General features: G+C 44.3%; 1 protein-coding gene across 1 annotated transcript; it reads left to right on the forward strand.

Moving 5' to 3' along the window:
- Nucleotides 1-69: 69 nt before the first annotated feature.
- On the forward strand, nucleotides 70-5,565 carry LOC127619471 (plectin-like). Its single transcript, XM_052092319.1, has 10 exons — nucleotides 70-146; nucleotides 789-1,140; nucleotides 1,600-1,677; nucleotides 1,818-1,979; nucleotides 2,154-2,258; nucleotides 2,453-2,548; nucleotides 2,654-2,779; nucleotides 4,443-4,595; nucleotides 5,026-5,180; nucleotides 5,394-5,565. Exons 1-10 carry the CDS (start codon nucleotides 70-72, stop codon nucleotides 5,563-5,565), a joined length of 1,476 nt encoding a protein of 491 aa, XP_051948279.1.
- Nucleotides 5,566-19,096: the final 13,531 nt, after the last annotated feature.

Below are 19,096 nucleotides of genomic sequence, written 5' to 3' on the forward strand. Positions count from 1 at the left end.
CTGCTGAGTGCAGGAAAGCCCATCCAGCACAGGACTGAGATAGAAGCCGATCTGAACAAGGCTGAAAACATGATCCGATACCTTTTCAATGATGTGCAGTTACTGAAAGATGGGCGCCACCTACAGGCAGAGCAGATGTACAGAAGGTCAGTAGAAATACAGTGGAAACTAGATCCATGTTGTATTTGCTCAATGCTAGAATATAGGTTTAAGTGCAATACCCTTAACACAAAAATATGAATGATGCTGTACTCAATTTGTTTTTTTGAGTTGTTACTTCTTTATTCCTGTCACATGGGAAAACAATATTGCTATTGTCGTAAGGGATGATCCAGGATTTTTAAATAAAAATATAATGTGTGTATAAGTGCATTTGACTAAAGAAAGTTCAGTAAACATTATTCCACAATTTATCAGGTTTGATATTGCTTTTATGCCATAGTTCTATAAAAAGAAGTGAATATGAGCCACATACATTTTAGACAGATTGTGGCCAGTTAGTTTGTCTATTTTTGCTCTCCGAACATAAATAGTCCTAAATGAAGCCAAAGCAGGATGAAATGTTTTATTTTTGCATGCAAGTCTGTCTGAAATGCCACAAACAAAGACAAGCAGAGTACAACAAAGAATGAAGTATCTCAGTGCTGTTATACTGAATCAGTTATACTGAATCCAATCAGATTAGAGTATCAGAACTAATTATTGTATAAATAAATAAAACTAATTTAACCTCGCACAACTCTGTCTTTGTGACCGCATCAGTAACCTTCCTCTGTCTTTTCTCTCAGGGTATACCGTCTCCATGAGCGTCTGGTTAACCTGCGCAGCGAGTATAATCTGCGTCTAAAGTCTGGCGTGACTGTGTCGCAGGTGCCCATGACACAAATGCCCATGACCCAGATCTCCCAGGTCCAAACGTTGCAGCAATCTCCCCAACGCATTAGGCCTGAGCTAGATGAAGTCACTCTCAAATACATTCAGGACCTCGTGGCCTGGGTGGAGGAGAACCAGAAACGCATCGATGGGGCAGAGTGGGGCGAAGACCTGCCCTCTGTGGAGTCACAACTTGGTAGCCACCGTGGCCTTCACCAGTCTATAGAAGACTTCAAATATAAGATTGATCGTGCACGGGCTGATGAGGTAGTTTAGAGCGTAAACATGTCATGCATGTTTCTATATTTCATTTGTCTAAGTAGTCTTAAAGGCAAACATTTCTACACTTTCATTAGATAATTAGATACTTATCATGTTAGTCAAGGTTTCTTCCACCAAAACAGTTGTAATTGAGTTTCAATTGATAATTTTATAAACTCTCTCTGACATTTAGAAATAAACAGCCTATTTTGGTACTGTACCTTTAAGACTGTTCTGATTCGCTAACCTCTTTGCATGAAATCAGTAACAATAGTGTTTGTATCGTACAATAGCAGTAACACATGTGTACTTGAGAACAAACAATAAGGTTCTCAACAATAAATCTTAGTATTTAAATAGCAAACTCCAGTCAAAATTCATTGCATTTGGGTGACAGTGAATAACTGCAGTGAAGACTGCACTGAATATCACATGAAAACCAACAGAATTGTTTCTCCTTTTAAGAATCAGCTGACCCCTGTCAGTAAGGGAGCCTATCGAGAATACTTGGGCAAGCTGGACCTGCAGTACGGCAAACTGCTGGTATGCTTTTAAAATTAGTACCAATACACACCAATCTCCATCTGTACTATATACCAGTTTAAATCACAGTAAACAGCATCTGATCAATTAAAATGAGCTAATTTGTTAGTTGGTTAATTTTTGTTATTGTTCCACATAAGAATTCTTCCAAAGCACGACTGCGCAGTCTGGATCAGTTACATGCTTTTATTGTTGCTGCCACCAAAGAACTGATGTGGTTGAACGAGAAAGAAGAGGAGGAGTTGAACTACGACTGGAGTGATCGAAACTCCAACATGACTGCCAAGAAGGACAACTATTCAGTAAGACCTAAACACTTCTGAATTCTTAGCTGGCTCCTTTTGATGCTATGATGTCCTTTTTAATTACAAACAACTCTGCACACTTTAGTTGTGCGTTAAGGTGATCATTTAATTGCATTTAATAATAACATCAATAAAGGCTCATGTTATTGAGACAATGGTTCTATATTTTAGGGTTTAATGCGAGAACTTGAACAGAGAGAGAAGAGGATGAACAATGTCCAAGCGACTGGAGACAAACTGCAGAAAGAGGGTCATCCTGCCAGGAAGACTGTGGAGGTACAAACATTTTTATATTTATTAATTTAGTTATTTATTTTCTGTACAAAACATACAGAGGTTCTGTTCCAAGTCATAGTATTATAGAGCTACAAAGTGGCATGAGGAATATGTTGTCAACATATATATTTCAGCAGAAAATTCTGGGTTGTAATGGTTGTAACTCAAGCTGTTTGCAAACTGTTCCTCTATAGGCTTTCTCAACAGCTCTTCAGACACAGTGGAGTTGGATCCTTCAACTCTGCTGCTGCATTGAGACTCATCTAAAAGAAAACACTGCTTACTTCCAGGTACAGACATCAACACAGCTCTATGCATGTAGATGTTGGGTTTGTCCAAATTATCTAATTTAACTGAACTGTTTTGACCTCCTAGCCATGTCTTGTGCTCTACAGTTCTTCTCAGATGTTAAAGATGCTGAAGAGAGGTTGAAGAAGATGGAAGACATGATGAAGAAGAAATATGTGTGCGATCGCTCTATCACAGTCACAAGGCTAGAGGATCTGCTGCAGGATGCAGTGGTGAGTCTTAAAGGGGTCATATAATGGTACATGCACTTTTTCAAGTTGATTGTACTGAAATGTGTGTTGGCTGTGCCTGTACACAACCATCCTATAAATGCTAAAAATCCATCCAGTGTTTTTGTTTTAATCTCCTTATATATTTTCCCCTGCCTCAAATCGAGCCGTTCGACCGTGTGACGTCACACGGTCGGCCGCCCCTCCCAGGATTGTTGATTGACAGCAGTGTTTCAACACAGACCCGCCCTCGCTCGTGAGCGAGCTGTCAATCATAGTCCGTCATCATTGTTGATACACTGGAGCAGAATGGTGCCTAAGCGATTGTGGTGTTCTGTTCTTCGGTGTAATAACGAACACAGCAGTCATTTTGATGTTCCTAAATCTGAACCGCTGAAGACGCAGTGGCTGAGTTTTGTTTACGATGGGAATATTCCCCACGAGCAACGTCAATGCGTTCATGTTTGCGCGAATCATTTTTCACCAGACTGCTTTATAAACAAGGGTCAATATAAAGCTGGTTTTGCTAAGAAGCTGCTGCTGAAAAAAGATTCGGTACCAACTATTTATATTCCCTCTGCACCTCCAGAAGAAGTAAGTGTAACGTTTTATTAACCTTTATATTAATCTTTGCAAATCGCTTGCACGCTTCACAATGAATGTGGCTAATGTTTACACTCAGGGTATATTACGGCATGTTTTCCATAACGTTACGACGTTCTGTGTACGGAGGGGCGGGGTGACCAAAGCTCATTATCATTTAAAGTCATATGCACTGAAACGGCGTGCTGAAAGCAGAGCTGTTTTTGAGCAAGTAAAATTAGTGTTTTCTTAAAATACTAATGAGAATTTTTAATAAACGTATATTACAAAGTTTTCATTTAGACCCTAAAGATTCATATTAACTTGTACAAAAATGGCATTATATGACCCCTTTAACATGATCATGTGTCTGATTTTCATGAATTTGATTTTACAACCCAATGAACACTTATGTTTATAAGGAAATAAAAAAAAATGATCATGGACTTTCAGTTTTCATTAAGACAGTTTTACAGTTTTCAATATGCAAACTTTTAGAATTAAAGGAATAGTTCACCCAAAATGTTTTAATGATCTCACTCATTTACTCACCCTCATGCCATGCCAGATGCGTATGACTTTCTTTTGCAGCACACAAACAAAGCTTTTTAGAAGAATATATCAACTCTGTACTGTAGCTCCATACAATGCAAGTGAATGGTGACCAAAATTTTGAAGCTCCAAAAAAGCACATAAAGGGAGCATAAATTTGTCCATACAACTCCAGTGGTTTAATCCATGTCTTCAGAAGTGATCCAATAAGATCCACACAAAACCGAAAGGATCAATTCTGAAGACATGGATTAAACAACTGGAATCATATGGATTACTTTTGTGCTTCTTTTGTGTGCTTTTTAGAGCTTCAAAGTTTTGGTCACAATTCACTTGCATTGTATGGACCTAAAAGCTGAGATATTCTTCTAAAAATCTTCATTAGTGATCTGCAGAAGACCGAAAGTCATGCACATATGGGATGGCATTAGGGTGAGTAAATGATGAAAGAATGATCCTTTTTAGGTGAACTATTCCTTTAAGAATCGATCAATGTATTTTCTACATGTGACACTGTTCCTTTGGCCTGCAGGAGGAGAAAAATCAGCTGAATGAGTTTAAGACACACCTTGAGGGCCTCAAAAGGAGAGCCAAGACCATCATCCAGCTTAAACCAAGGAACCCGGCTAACCCTGTCAAGGGCAAATTACCTGTTCAAGCTGTCTGTGACTACAAACAAATGGAGGTAAGCCAAACCTTTCACTTGTTTTCTCTTGTCTATGGGTGATCAAATTAACTAAAATTAATAACTCCTAACAAAAAAGTACCAATATACTGCATGGCAATACCATTTTTGGGCATGTATACAGTGGCATACTGTGAAGTACCTTGAAAAACCATGGTACATGCAAATAATTCAGAACTGTGGTATATATCAAAGTATAATGGTATCATCCTCTTTTTACCATGAAACCATATTTATCAAGCTTTCAGTGGAAAAAAAAATTGTTCATTAATAATCAGCCGTACCCATTGTCTTGATCATGTTCTTAGTCACTGCATTTAACTAATGCAAAAGTTAATCCATTTTAATCACCAAAAATCAAGTTTTATAAATTGTCAGTCAGTATTTTCTCTATTAACATAACCATAACTCCTTCATTCTTTTGGCCCAGATCACAGTGCACAAAGGAGACGAGTGTGCCCTGGTGAACAACTCCCAACCGTACAAGTGGAAAGTGCGAAACTCCAGTGGGAATGAAGCCACAGTACCATCCATCTGTTTCAACATCCCTCCCAGCAATAAAGAGGCCATGGATATGAGCTCTGGGTAACTCAAAACAGCCTAACCTCATTTAACCTCTGTTCTTTCAATTGGCAGCACAATCAAATTCAACATATTCATTATATCTTTGAGATCAGGGAGAACAGACGGGTGGTTTGTTGTGATTCATTTAGGCAAATGTTGCAATATAAACCAAATACTTTTGATCAGTATTTCTCTTTGAAACTTTGTTATATTTTATTCTGTTTTGATCCTCAGTTTGGATGCAAGTCTGCAGAGGCTGATGGTTCTGTGCCAAAAGCTGCATGTGGATATGAAGAGCCTGCTGTCCTGGCAGTGCCTCATGCGAGATATCCAGCTTATCAACTCCTGGAACTTCATCATGGTAAATAACATACACTTCAGTCTGTGCATACTGAATGTGCACTAGCTAATGATGTATTTCCAGGGTTGGGAAGGTTACTTTAAAAAAATATTCAGCTACAGATTACAGAATACATGCTGTAAAATTTTTATTTGTAATGTATTCTGTCTTTATTACGTCAGTATCGTAATTAAATATTTTAGATTACTTTTTCAGCACTTTCAAATACAATAATAAGAAAATACACTTATATATTCAGGCATATATAGGCTTATATATTTATATATATATATATATATTGTAGGGTATCCAGGACAGGTTTGGGGAAGTGTATAATTAATTTCAAGATCGAAATCAATGATTAATCATACGGGTGACCCAGATACCTACATATATATAAAAATGCCCCAAAACCTTAAAAGGAGGGCTTATATAGTCCAAGATTCTGCTTCAAAATTATATAGATAATTAAACACAACGGATTATATTTAATTAGGAATATATATATTATGCAGAAAGGCTATATTAATTTTAATAACCTCGTAATGGAATTGACCCGTAGGCTATACCTCAACCAGTTAGTTCGGTCCAGCGAACCACTTTATTTGGTACTCGGATCAATTCTTCAGAAGGGTTAGAAGCTTATAAACTAATTCATCAAAAGCACGTTAACTTACTTTGATAATATCAGCTCGTAGCTTGAAATCGCACATTAAAGAGGCTTTGTTTTGTGATCAACAAACACAGACAATCAAGCATATAATTGGGTTTAATACAAATAACTAGAATATATCACTACACTTGACAGACACTCAACATGTAACATAAAATAAACATAAAATAAACAGAGTAGAAGGAATAAGGAAAATAAAGAGATTATTAAGGATAGCAACTTATTACAACAGTTAACCCTTTAAGAGCCAGCAAATGGAATTACACACTTTAACGCATTTGGATTTCAGATTAAATGATACTTGCAAAATGGGCCTATGTGTGGCTGAGCAAGGCTGCGTGGATGTCGCGTCCTCGTGGCTTTCTTGAGACGGAGGATTTCGGTTCGGTGTTTCCAGAGCGTGGAGTTGAGACTCACTTGAGGAGGAATTGAAGGGTTGTTCCGAGAAGTTCAAGCGTCTTAGGAATACTTGTTGAATAGTTGACGAGTGTTCCGGAGAGTTGCAGAGTTCGGAGAGTTGCAGAAGATCGGGAGAAGAAGTGTAAGATGGCTTGAAGAGATCCAGAAGAAGAGAGTAAGAGAGACAAGGCCGTAGCCTGGCACAAGCTTGGGAGTCCTTGAGGAAGAGTTTCGAAGAGAAGAGAGCGAGTCAATGCTGGATCTGACCTTTAAAGTAGGGAGGTCACGCCTCCTGTGAGAGAAGTGACCCAATGAGGCCCCTCCGTTTTGGGCGTGAATTTGCTCCCTTTGTCTGGTCAAAGCTCATTTGCATACTTCATGATTTAGTCAGACCTTCGCTTTGAACAACTCAAAAGATGATAAAAACTAACAGAACACAGTTCTAAGGTTATCTTATATGTATATTCCGTTAGGACACATCAGTAAGGTTTAATTTGATACCAAGAAAAATGTGTTTGGTATCACTTAAAAGGAATATACACCCTTGGGCTGTTAAATATGAAACCTCAGGGTTTAAAACTACACACATGTTAAACCATTCTACTAGTTTTGATCTAACACCAAAATGCACAGCACACAGGGATTAAAACACTTTTCATTACAAATAAGCCCTTTTAGGCTTTATGGGAAAGGCACACACATTTCTAATTCAAAGTTCCACATGGTTTTTCCTCACATGGTCACACGAGGATGTCACATGTGTGTGTGGGGGGCATCACGAGGATCCTCTGTCAATAGTTGGATTGTCTCTCTGACAAAAGTTCCTCATACTAACACAGACCATTTCCGTGATCTTACAGAGGCCCTTTTGTCTCCAAAATAGCCGAGTCCATGATTCTCCATTCATTGATTCCTCCAGACGCTACAGTCCCCTTTTTCGTCAGGTGACGTCCCTGTGGGAGACATCATCGGACGACAATCATCACAATGGCGGATGGCAGGTGAATCATGAGGGTGTTGTAGTAGGTGGTTATTCAGACGGAGGGCTCAATTCGATGAGGTTCAGAGTGGTCTCTGTTGTGGTACCCTCTTTCCGGGGTTCCGTCGGAAACCTACGGACATGGCTTTCGTGAGCTTGGCTGTGGATGTTTGCATCTCGTTGAGCCTCCTGTACAGGATGAAGGCCAGGCCTAGTGTCAGGAGGTGGCTGATTCCCATAGAGATGCACAGCGCAGTGTCCGCTGCGGTCCAGGCTCGGACAACAGGTGAGGTGGTCACGAGGGGCATTCGAGACAAGGCTTGGAGGGCTGTGTCGATCGGAGCAATGTCAATTAACTGGGAGCCCTCTCTTTCGATCCATAGTTCCAGTTCTGGATCTAGGGTGAGGTTTTGATTCTTTCGGGACTTGAGTCCACATGCTCTGGTTGGGCAAGGTGAGACGGGTGGCGGTGTCATGCTGGTCGTAGGTGAGTGTAGCTGTGCGCACAGGAGTGTTAACGAGCCACCTGTCACCTACGATCTCGGCTTGTGTCTCGGTGACTTGAGTGCGAGGCTTGGCATCGGCGGGGCAGCGGGTATCGCTGCCCAGGTGTTGCAGCCCGCAGATTCCGTCAGTGTTGTCTCTGAGGAAGGGTTTGCTGGGGCAGAGGTAGTGAATGTCTTTGGTCAACGTGCACATGTGCAGATTTGGGGCCAGGTACAGCCGTAGGTCGCTGTCGTGGTAGGCCACCACGTCTGGGGTGTGGATCTTGATGTGCGTGTTACTTTTCCAAAACCCGATGTTGACAATGTCCTTGAGCCGGTAGATTTGGCTTGACTCTATGATGGGTAGGTTCAGGTGAAAACCCACTTCCCTCTGCTCGGGGTCGATGTAGAGTGGGATGGCGCTACCCAGAGAGTAGGCAAGGTGTAGTTGTACTGGGTCAGTCGTCGTGGTGATGGCGGAGGCCAGCACGGTTTGTACTGAGGCTTAAGGGTATCAGGTTAGTTTGCATTGGCCCCTCCCCGCTTTTCCCTGTCGGCCATATGTCGTTTTATTTGATTACGGTGGACCCATTTGAGAACCGGCTCTTTCTGTCTCCGGTTTAGTTGGATCCGGTACGCCACCGGGGAGAGTTTGTCAATGATTTCGTGGGGTCCTGTCCAGTGGGGCAGTAATTTCTTTGACAGCCGATGGGAGGCTGTGCGGGATGGCTGAATGAAGCTATAATACCAGACCCTGTCGCCCACGTCCAGTTCTTGGTGCGACGCTTTCTGGTCATAGTATGCTTTCTGTCCTTCGGCACTCTTTTGAAGCTGTTGTTGTGCAAAAGCAAATGTTGCTTTCAGGTGCCGGTGTAGCTCGTCGAGGTACTGGTGAGTGGTGCAGGCTGTGACGAGGCTGGAGTCTCCTGGCTGATACAGCAGATGCAGTGGCAGTGTCATCTGCCGCCCAGTCATTAGTTCGAAGGGAGACACGTGAGTCGAGTTCTGTGGGGTGGCTCTGAGAGCCATTAGCACCAGCGGGAGTTTTACATCCCAGTCCTTCTGGTTGGCAGACACATACTTCTTCAACATACTGACCACGGTTCGGTTCGATCGTTCCACTTGTCCAGATGAGATTGGATGATGACTGACGTGTAGTTGAACTTGGACTCCCAGGAGTTTCCAGATCTGTTGCATAATCTCAGCCGTAAAGTGAGTGCCTCTGTCTGAGTTGACTCTCAGGGGCAGTCCGAACCTGGAGAAGATGTGGTTCATCAGGAGGCATGCCGTGGTCTGGGCAGTGTCGTTGGGTGCTGGAAGACACTCTACCCACTTTGTGAACTGGCACACGACTGTGAGGAAGTATTTGTTGCCCCTCGTCGACCTGGGCAGAGGTCCTACCCAGTCGATTTGGAGGTCTGACCATGGGAATGTGACTCTCCTGTGTTGCAGTGGAGCTCTGTGGTTTGGGTTTGCCGGTTGAAACTGGCAGCAAACCAGGCATTCTCTGACATATTCTGTCACCTGTTCCTGCATGCGGGGCCAGTATGCCACTTGTTTCAGTGTCTCGTAAGTGGCTCTGGCGCCGTGGTGCCCAGCACATGGTGCGTCGTGGGCATAACTTAGCATGACCCCCCTTAGGCACTGTGGCACCACGAGCCTTGGCGCTGTGGTGTCATCAGGTGCATACCACAAAACGTTTTTGATCACACGCAGCATGTGCTTTATGTCATGCAGTCGTCTGAGGCACGGGTTGTCAGTGAGGTCAGACGGCGGTAGAGGGTGGTTGGTGGGGTCAGAGAGGTGGTTCAGGAAAGTCTTTATGGATGTGTCAGAGGCTTGCATGTCCGCTATGTCGTTGTTTGACATCTGCGGAGTCAGCGTTAGAGGCTGTGAGGTTGGCACTGTTGCAGGAAAAGTTCGTTTGCTTCGGGTTATCACTGCAACGTTCATGGTGGGTGGGAGGGTTGGAGGTGACCATAGAGTACCGTGCAGTGCGCCAGTCTTGGCAAGTGCATCGGTTTGGTCGTTCAAGTCTTTGTCAAGGCCTGGTTGCCTTGAGTGTCCTTTCACCTTCTTCCAGTAGACAATCATGTTGTGATTTCTTGTGATGTCATCACATTCTTGGAACAGGTGTTGGTGTTTGATAGGCTTGCCGTTCGAAGTTTTAAAGCCATTTTGTTTCCAGTTTGGAAGGTGGCATGTGAAACTGAGTCTGGCGTAGTTTGAGTCTGTGCAGATTAGGAGTTCTTTGATGTTATAGGTCGATGCGATTTGCAGAGTTATGAGAATGGCTGCAACCTCCGCATACTGTGATGACTGCGGGCCCAGCTTGAAGTGTTGTGGTGGGCACGGCAGGTCATTTACCCATAATACACCTGCTCCTGCTTGACGAATGCCCTCTTGGTTGTAGGAGCATCCATCGGCGTAGGCTGTGGGCATACCTTGGCACGCATTTTCTTCAAAGAACCTGTGACAGGTTAGTTGTTGTTGTTGGGGTTCTTCCATATCCATCGTTGTAGCTGGTGTGTTATCAGAGCAGTTCTGGCAGGCAGCCAGGCCATTGCCTAGTGCCGACTTGTGATTCTGAGCATATCGTGCCTCAACATTGCGCCCCTGGAGGGCCATTAACCACGTGGCTATGCGTGAATTGGTGACCACGCCATCTCGGATACGCTGGCTGTTGAGAAACATGACAGGCTGGTGGCAAGTCTCTATGATAACCTTTTGGGCTCCAATGTAGTTGGAGAATCTCTGGATGGCCCATACAGTGCAGAGCAGAGCTTTTTCACAGTCTGAGAATTTACTCTCGGGTGGAAGAAGTGTCTTGCTGGCATATGCGATTACTCTCTTGTCTTGGTCATGCCGTTGGTACAGGCCAGCACTGAGACAGTGGCTGGAGAATCCAGCTTCTAAGTAGAACTCTTTTTGTGGGTCCGGGTAAGCCAGGCACGGGCGGTGCAGAGGTGTCGTTTTAGCTCGTCCATGGCCTGTTTTTGGACCTCTGTCCATACAAATGGGCAGTCTTTTTTCAGAAGGGCAGTTAGAGGTTTTGCAATGTCTGAGTAGCTCTCGATGAACTGCCGCGAGTAATTGCACACCCCTAGGAAACTTCGCAGCTCTGAGATGTTGGTGGGTGGCTTGATGTTTTGAGCGGCTTGAATACGGCTGGACTGTGGTTCGATGCCCTGTGATCCTATGAGTAGGCCCACGTAGTTGACCTTGGTTTGGCACCACTGTCCTTTGTGGAGGGCGATCTTGGCGCCAGCAGTGGACAATTGGTTCAAAACATAGTCTATTTCTTTCATGTGGTCAGCCACTGTTGTGCTCTTCATGAGAACATCATCAACGTAGATAAGATTACCTCTTGTTCTGGCATCTGGGCATGCTTTGTTCAGGAAGATGTTGAACTCAGCAGGTGAGTTGGCATAGCCAAGCGGACACCTTGTGAAAGTGAATTGTCTGTTTCCGAAAGTGAAAGCTAGCTTGTGCTGATCTTCTGGATGCACTGGTATGGTCCAGAATCCAGAGGCCACATCGAGGGTAGAGAAGATGGTGGCTCCTCTGATTCTGGGTATTTCCTGCTCCAGCTGAGTCATGGGCCATCGTGACAGTGGCACTTGTTGATTCAGTTTCCTGTAGTCAATGGTGGGTCGCCACTTGCCGTTTGGTTTGAGGACGGGCCCGATGGGGGCAGAATAGGTGCTGTTGCATGGACGGATGACACCTTTTTCAAGCATGGAGTCGATGATCTCTTGCACCGGTTCGTGTGACGCGATGGGGATCTTGTACTGCCTGACAAATGTGGGAGGAGCACTAGGGTGCGTTGGGATGCGCACGGTGTGGAGCTCGGTGAGACCACAATCTAAAGAGTCTTTGGCAAATGATGCTTTGAACTTGTAAAGGACTCGTCTGAGTTCTTGTCGATCTGCATCGTTGTTAATTAGCGTCAGCGTCTTTTAGAATTTGCTGAACTTGAGACTCAAATCCTGGGTATGGCTCCTCTGTCGGTATGTCGTCTGTCGTGTTGGTAGGCAGAGGTGCGGCAGTGTCGATCAATCTCGCAGGTAGGCTGTTTGGAGACTGTGTATACTGCAAGGTGTTGGTCCTTTGTCAGTTCTGTTCTGCATACCTGGTCTTTGTCCACTGGCATGACTGAAGTTATGGAGATGATTTTGAAGGGGGTTGTGAAGACGGTGTTGTCTGTGTGCCCTTCGGGTATCATTGAAGCTGGGATGGGTCCAATGATTGGTAATGTTAGTTCAAAGTCATGAAAGTCGTGGCTCACTAGCCATCCTGCCCGGTAGGCTTTTGGAATTGTTATGTCCATTGCCATGCAGTTGTTGAAGAGGATGTAAACAGCACGGGATGACACTTCAGTGAGGGCGTGGCTTCCAGCGTGAGTCCAAGTTCAACGCATTCGGGTGAAGGTTGAAAGAAACCCAGCGTGTGGTTTAGGGTTTGACCACAGCGCATGTTGAGCCGAACAGCGACCCCTTTGGTGTATGCTGGTACTACAGTTTCCTGTTAAGCTGACCAAGGTGCAGACCTCTGGAATGGTCTGGCCTGACCGGAGGTTAGCAGTGTTGGTTGGAATTACAGGAGGCTGTAAAGTCAGTGGGGCCCACAAGACCTCATTAATAATGTCTACATGAGCGTTGAGGCGAATCAGAATGTCTGCTCCAATGTAGACATCATGGGGCAGGTCTGGAAGGACCAAGAAGTAGTGGGTCAAACACCGGTAGTTCCACTTCAAGTTCAAAGCGCAGATCCTTTTGGCAGTCACCATTGTTGATGGGAAGGAGTTCAAAGGAAAGCGGGTGCGCTTGCTGACAGATGGAAGGTCGGTGTGTCTTCAATGAGAGCATTGTATAGGGAGAGGCTGATGGCTGAGTTGTCTGCCCATAGTGCTAGTATGATGTCAGTGGCAGTTACACCATTCAAGTGCAGGTCAGCTGTGACCTTGGGGCAGAAGGAGTCAAAGTCTTGGGTGAGTTGAAATGCGCAGAGTAGCGAACTTGAATCTCGCTCTGGTGCTGATGTTGTGTCACTGTGGCTGGCTGTGAGAGTTCCCGTGACCTTTGTGACCTGACAGTCTGGTTCAGGTGATCGGGGTGGCTGAAGGGGAGAGGTTCTCGCACTTGAGCCCACATCTTCAGCTGTCTGAAGTCCAGCAGGGGCTCGAAGCGGTCTAGTAGATCCTTTCCGATGAGGAGGGATATGTGTCCATCGGTGAGATGTACACAGGGTGTACCACGCTCATAGGACCAATTGTTAGGTGAATGGGAGCTACTTGTTCCAGCCGGACGTCATTTTGGCTGTATGACTGGACATTCAGCACACAATTCTGAGAGTTTAGAGTTCGATTTTGTGTTTTAGCTTCAAATTTGAGTCTTTCAAAAGTTCAGCTGACATCAAGGTGAGGTCTGCTCCGGTGTCTACCAGGGCTTCGAGTCTCACCTCATGTTCCACAGTGATGGCGAGATAGAGTTTTCGTGCTACCCCTTTTCGATCAGATTCCCCAGGAGTTTTGGTGTTGGGGCTTGTGTGGTGATCGATAAGCAGTTAGGGTCGGTGTCAGGTGACTCGGTGCAGAGACACACAACCAAAACAGCACTCTCTGGTATCTTAGGGGCTTGGTCACTGGTGTGACGGACTGGGTTGTCCGCTGCAGGATGTGTGGTTGTCAATGGCAGTGAGTGGGTGTCGCTGTCACTTGGTGATGTGATAGCTGGTTCGGTAGTCTGTATCTGAAGAGCGGTGCTCTGGGTGCTTGGTTCATTAGGAGGGCAGTCAGGAAGGGTGTTGGTTTCAGGCCTTACACTTAGTCATGCGGAGTCTGACCTGTCCTCTTTGTCTTCCTTGTGATGTTTCTTATGAAGAAGCTCTTTCAGAACCTTCAGGATCTCTGCGGTCTCCGCCGTGGCCTCACTGTTTTTCTGTGGGGTAGGCTCGGACTTGAACTTGCCTGATGCATGCCACGAGGTGTTCCGCTGCGGGCTGTCTGGTTTTGGCGTTCTCGTCGATGGGGTTCGGTTCTGTCTGGGCCGTCGGTTGGCTTCCCACGTGATTCCACCCTTTTGGTTGTGGGGTGGCCGTGGGCCGTCGTAGAATCTTTCAGAGCGCCAGCTTTGGTGCTTAGGGCGGGCACCATCACGGTCGTGCTGCCCTCTTCTGTCATGGAGCGGTCTTGACTCGTGGTAAAAAGGTCTGTAACTGTGGTGCTGGTGGGAGCCCTCTAGGGCCAGCTCTGAGCTGATCAGTGACAGGGCAAATGGTTGGATTTTTTACAGTCTTTTCAGAAGCAATCTTCTGTTTGGTGAAAGCTTTATGGGCTAAGTCTCGCAGCTGTTGGGTAGTCATGCTACGAGGGCAGGCCAGGACCCCTAAGTGATGGCTCACCGTGGGATGCAGGTTTCGGAGAAAAAGAGTTTTGAAGTTGAAATCTTCTTCCATGCCAGATTCGTTCCGTGCTCCGAGTAGGCTCGTCGGATCGCGGCTGTAGTAGGCCTGTGGAGTTTCCAGTCGGGCCTGTTTGAGGTCCATAGCGGCGATGAGTCCTTGTTCTGACTCTGGATCAGAGAACTCTCTGATGAAGACCTGCCGTAGCTGTAGGTAGTCTGATTTGACAGTCTCTGGTTGTCGATCCAGGAAACTGCGCACGTCGCGACTAGACGTAATTCTTAGCAGGTACACTCTGTCCTGCATGGTTACGTTGGGAACAGTGTGCAAGTGAAAGTCTATGTCTTGCAGGTAGGCGTGCACATCGTGGCCTCCTGCAGGATTTGGGGTGAAAGTAGGGATGTTTCTGGCCAGCTTGTCAAGTTCTTTGGGAGCCATGCCGTGGTTAGTGACCAGGCTTTGGTGTGCGGGCTCCCACCGTTTTGTTGCTGACGGGGATTCTTGGAGGCTGGCTGGTGACATGTTGAACAGTGGGCTTTCACCCCCCTTGTCAGCTCTGAGTTCTTGGCTGAAAAGGTTGGGCCCACTGGTCAGGGGAAACTCTGTGGTGTGCGTTTCCCTTTTTTGTTCATCTTGCAGTTTATAAGAATGTTTTAGTTCTCTGTGAACAGTGTCAAGTTCATATTTTAGATGGTCTCTGTACTGAATAAGTTCATGGATTTCAGCTCGGGCCATATTCAGATGCTTTTCACAGGCTCTGGCTTTAGCATCTCTGTCTTTGAGTGCAGTCTCTGCTCTTGTAAGGAGAGACTCGGCTTGTTGCAACTTGTCGTCGAGTTCTTCTCTGGCTTTTCTCTCTGACTGTTCTCTTTGGTCTGTGTCTCGTGCGAAGGTTTTCCAGGGCATTTTGAAGTCTTTCTACTTCCTTTTCCTGTTCTGGGTCTGTTTCATCCTCTTCCTTCCGTTGTTCCTCGGTCTCGAGGCGTAGCTGATCTAGTTGACTCTGAGTTTTTGCTTGGTTCCTACGGGCCTCCTCAGCTTGGAGTTTTAGTGCTGCGGCCTTTTGCTCCAGGTCGAGATTGCTTTTCTCATTTATCCGTGCCTGGGCGACGAGATTGTGGGCAAGACTTCCGATGATCTTGGTCCATTCTTTGTGGTTGTAGCTTTGTGTTGGATTGTGGGCCAATAGGCTGTCCAATTCAGGTCCAGTTGCTCTTGACCTAGGGGCTGTAGGTCCCTGGCGTCCTTGGGTAGGGCGGTGTCCGTCATTGCGCTTAACCAGGCCTCAAGGTGATCCCAGTGGGCTGCGGGACTGGACGAACGGGACATACTGGCTTACTGTAGGCGAGAGAACAGAACAGCACACACAAAGAGGCCAATGCAAGTACGCGTAGGGTTAGCGAGCTACAATGAGGTGGCTATTATAAGCCGTAATTTTGACTAACTGGGGTTGACAGTTAGACAGTTAGTGGGCGAATTTCGCGGGTCAGTGCAGGTCTAAATAAAGACTTTGACAAGGCGGCAGCCCACAAGGGTTATCTGAGGATGCGGGCTGCCTGTTTGTCTCTTTATTCAGTTTTCCTTGATGGCTCTTGTAGGCTCTTTCTTACTGTGAACTGGAAGTACACACTACGACAGAACAGAACAGCAGAATAAAATAGAACACAATTAATGTTAGGAATAGATAGGCAGGAGAAAAAGGGCCTAAGTCTACCACCACTGCTAGGGTTTATGATAGGACCAACAGGGTGGGGCGCTATCGAGGTATAAACCCTAGGAAGAGGGTGTGGCTTAGGGGAGAGAAAGAAGCGAAATGGGTCAAATGCTTAAATGACCAAGGGAATGTCTAGTATTATGTGGCCTATACTGGTGGATGGATTTTACCTTCTTTTAGTTTGCCTGGGGTGAATCGATGTCACTCTGCCGGGGACCAGCGCGTGGTCAATCTTTCCAACGGTCCCGAACACTGGGCAGCAGTGTCCCCGGCCCTCTGCTACTATCACGGTGCGCCCTCTCAAACAACTTGACTTTAAACACAACCGGCAACACCAAGGTGTCAACTGTCAGGCGGCACAACAAGATTTGGATTTTCCCTAGAACCCTCGTGAGAGTGGCCCCTCTTTAGGCCCTGGTTTAGGTAATTATTCCAAACTTGCCATGTGTGTCGACTGACGGGGTTGACTCTCTTTGGAGTGCCAAATTGCTGATGTCGTTGCGTGCCGCACCAATGAAAAGAGACAGAAGAGTCCGAGATTCACATACAGCCAGCGTCGGTAGCGCCGGTCGGACAAACCAGCTTGCTGGGAACCAACCAGAGATGACGGTCGAATCACCACAGCACACTAGGGAATTCTACATACAAATACAGAATAGGATTCAGCAAGTGAAAGTCTTAAAGTGAATCAAGGCTTCCTTGTTTAAACCAAGTTGAGTAATTATGTGTGTAGAAATAACAGGCAAGGCTTTACCAATTGATGATAAATCGAGAAGTTTGATAATGATGTTAATTATCAAACAATTTGACCACAAGAAAAGACAGAAGTAAACAAGGCAGGGTTAACGGCCAAACTTAGTTTAAATTGAATTCAACTTGTTAAACTCAATTTAAATAAGCTTGTAAAGAGATGTCACGAAGCATCTAAGATAGTAAGGATACAGTCGTAATAAAGTATCAAAGAGGGAGAGAAGAAAAAAAACTTTGACAAAAAATTTTTTTTTTATATCAATAATAATTAATAATAATTAATCATATTAATTATTAATTATTGACATGAGAGACTTGATTCAGATTTACATTCGAAATTTGTTTGTTTCAAACCAAATCTGAATAAGTGTAAGAAAAGTTAGAGATCAGAATTGTGTCCGACGATAACCAGATTGCTGTAAGAAATAAACCAACTGGACTGAGACTTAACTTTAAATTTTAATTCAAATTTTGTTTGAAACCAATTAAATGTAACAGTCGGAGGTAGAGGAATTGTTTAACATCCAATAATATTAGCACATGCAAAGCTTGAAAATGCCAATATGTATTGACAGTTAAACTGCCCTGTAAATCTCCACAGGGAGAAAGGGTTTGAGGAAAAAGATGACCTACAATGAATGTCCACACGATGGCGTACTTGTGCTCGAGCACAATGACGTCATGGGGTGGGAGTAATTTGAAAAATCAAATTAAATAAATATATATGACCTGTCTGCTAATGCCCACACGATGGCGTACTTGCGCACGCGCAAGATGACGTCATGGGGTGGGAGTAACTTGAAAACTAGTCAAGCTTTTACAGGCTGCCCTCTATTGTTTGTTAGCAAAATAACACCCTATATTTCAGTGTGACTCAAATCTGGGCGCGTGTTGCGCTGTGATCTTCTGCAAAATCACACTTGTTCAACTGAGACCTCGGCGGGTCTTTTCTTTCTTTCTTTCTGGTGCTATGCTATGTATACATAAATGGCGTGGCAGATTCTTTTTTTCTTTTCTGCACTACGAGTAAACATGAACACAGGAATTGTACGTCTGTGTTCGGCTCCCATACACATTAGAAATATAGCACTCATTCAAAATGTATTAGGTTTCCAATTGATTAGCTACGTCAATGTAAACCAGGAGTTAATTTTATAACGTTATAATCTTCAGGCCTTATTAAGATGGGGAGAGGAGCATCGCTTTCCCCAGTCTTCTATCGCCCCGACAGAAGAACCTCGTTCTGAACAGGGGGTTTTGTAATATTAAAATATAGCGCGTCTTTACAGAAGCAATTTTAATATTATGAACCGCAGTTTACTGTGGCAATCAACAGTGGCAGAAATCAATGTAAGACATATATTTAGCCGCTGTTAAATGCTGAACTGAGAATCGGCTTTGTGCCTTTCAGTTCGGCGCGCGTACAAAATTAACAACCAAAATACACAAAATTGACAATGCATTCGTTCACAAAACAAAGCTTAAAATGTGCCCGCATTCTCCACCATAATAATATGTAGGGTATCCAGGTCAGGTTTGGGGAAGTGTATAATTAATTTCAAGATCGAAATCAATGATTAATCATACGGGTGACCCAGATACCTACATATATATAAAAATGCCCCAAAACCTTAAAAGGAGGGCTTATATAGTCCAAGATTCTGCTTCAAAATTATATAGATAATTAAACACAACGGATTATATTTAATTAGGAATATATATATTATGCAGAAAGGCTATATTAATTTTTAATAACCCGTAATGGAATTGACCCGTAGGCTATACCTCAACCAGTTAGTTCGTCCAGCGAACCACTTTATTTGGTACTCGGATCAATTCTTCAGAAGGGTTAGAAGCTTATAAACTAATTCATCAAAAGCACGTTAACTTACTTTGATAATATCAGCTCGTAGCTTGAAATCGCACATTAAAGAGGCTTTGTTTTGTGATCAACAAACACAGACAATCAAGCATATAATTGGGTTTAATACAAATAACTAGAATATATCACTACACTTGACAGACACTCAACATGTAACATAAAATAAACATAAAATAAACAGAGTAGAAGGAATAAGGAAAATAAAGAGATTATTAAGGATAGCAACTTATTACAACAGTTAACCCTTTAAGAGCCAGCAAATGGAATTACACACTTTAACGCATTTGGATTTCAGATTAAATGATACTTGCAA

Source organism: Xyrauchen texanus, chromosome 26, assembly GCF_025860055.1.
Source record: "Xyrauchen texanus isolate HMW12.3.18 chromosome 26, RBS_HiC_50CHRs, whole genome shotgun sequence".
Taxonomy (NCBI): Eukaryota; Metazoa; Chordata; class Actinopteri; order Cypriniformes; family Catostomidae; genus Xyrauchen; species Xyrauchen texanus.

Excerpts from the sequence above, each read along its gene's own strand:
- LOC127619471 (XM_052092319.1), top strand. The coding sequence starts at position 70 with ATGATCCGATACCTTTTCAATGATGTGCAGTTACTGAAAGATGGGCGC. Across the intron at positions 1,141-1,599 it reads ATCGTGCACGGGCTGATGAG|AATCAGCTGACCCCTGTCAG; the intron begins GTAGTTTAGAGC and ends TCTCCTTTTAAG. Across the intron at positions 2,780-4,442 it reads ATCTGCTGCAGGATGCAGTG|GAGGAGAAAAATCAGCTGAA; the intron begins GTGAGTCTTAAA and ends TTTGGCCTGCAG.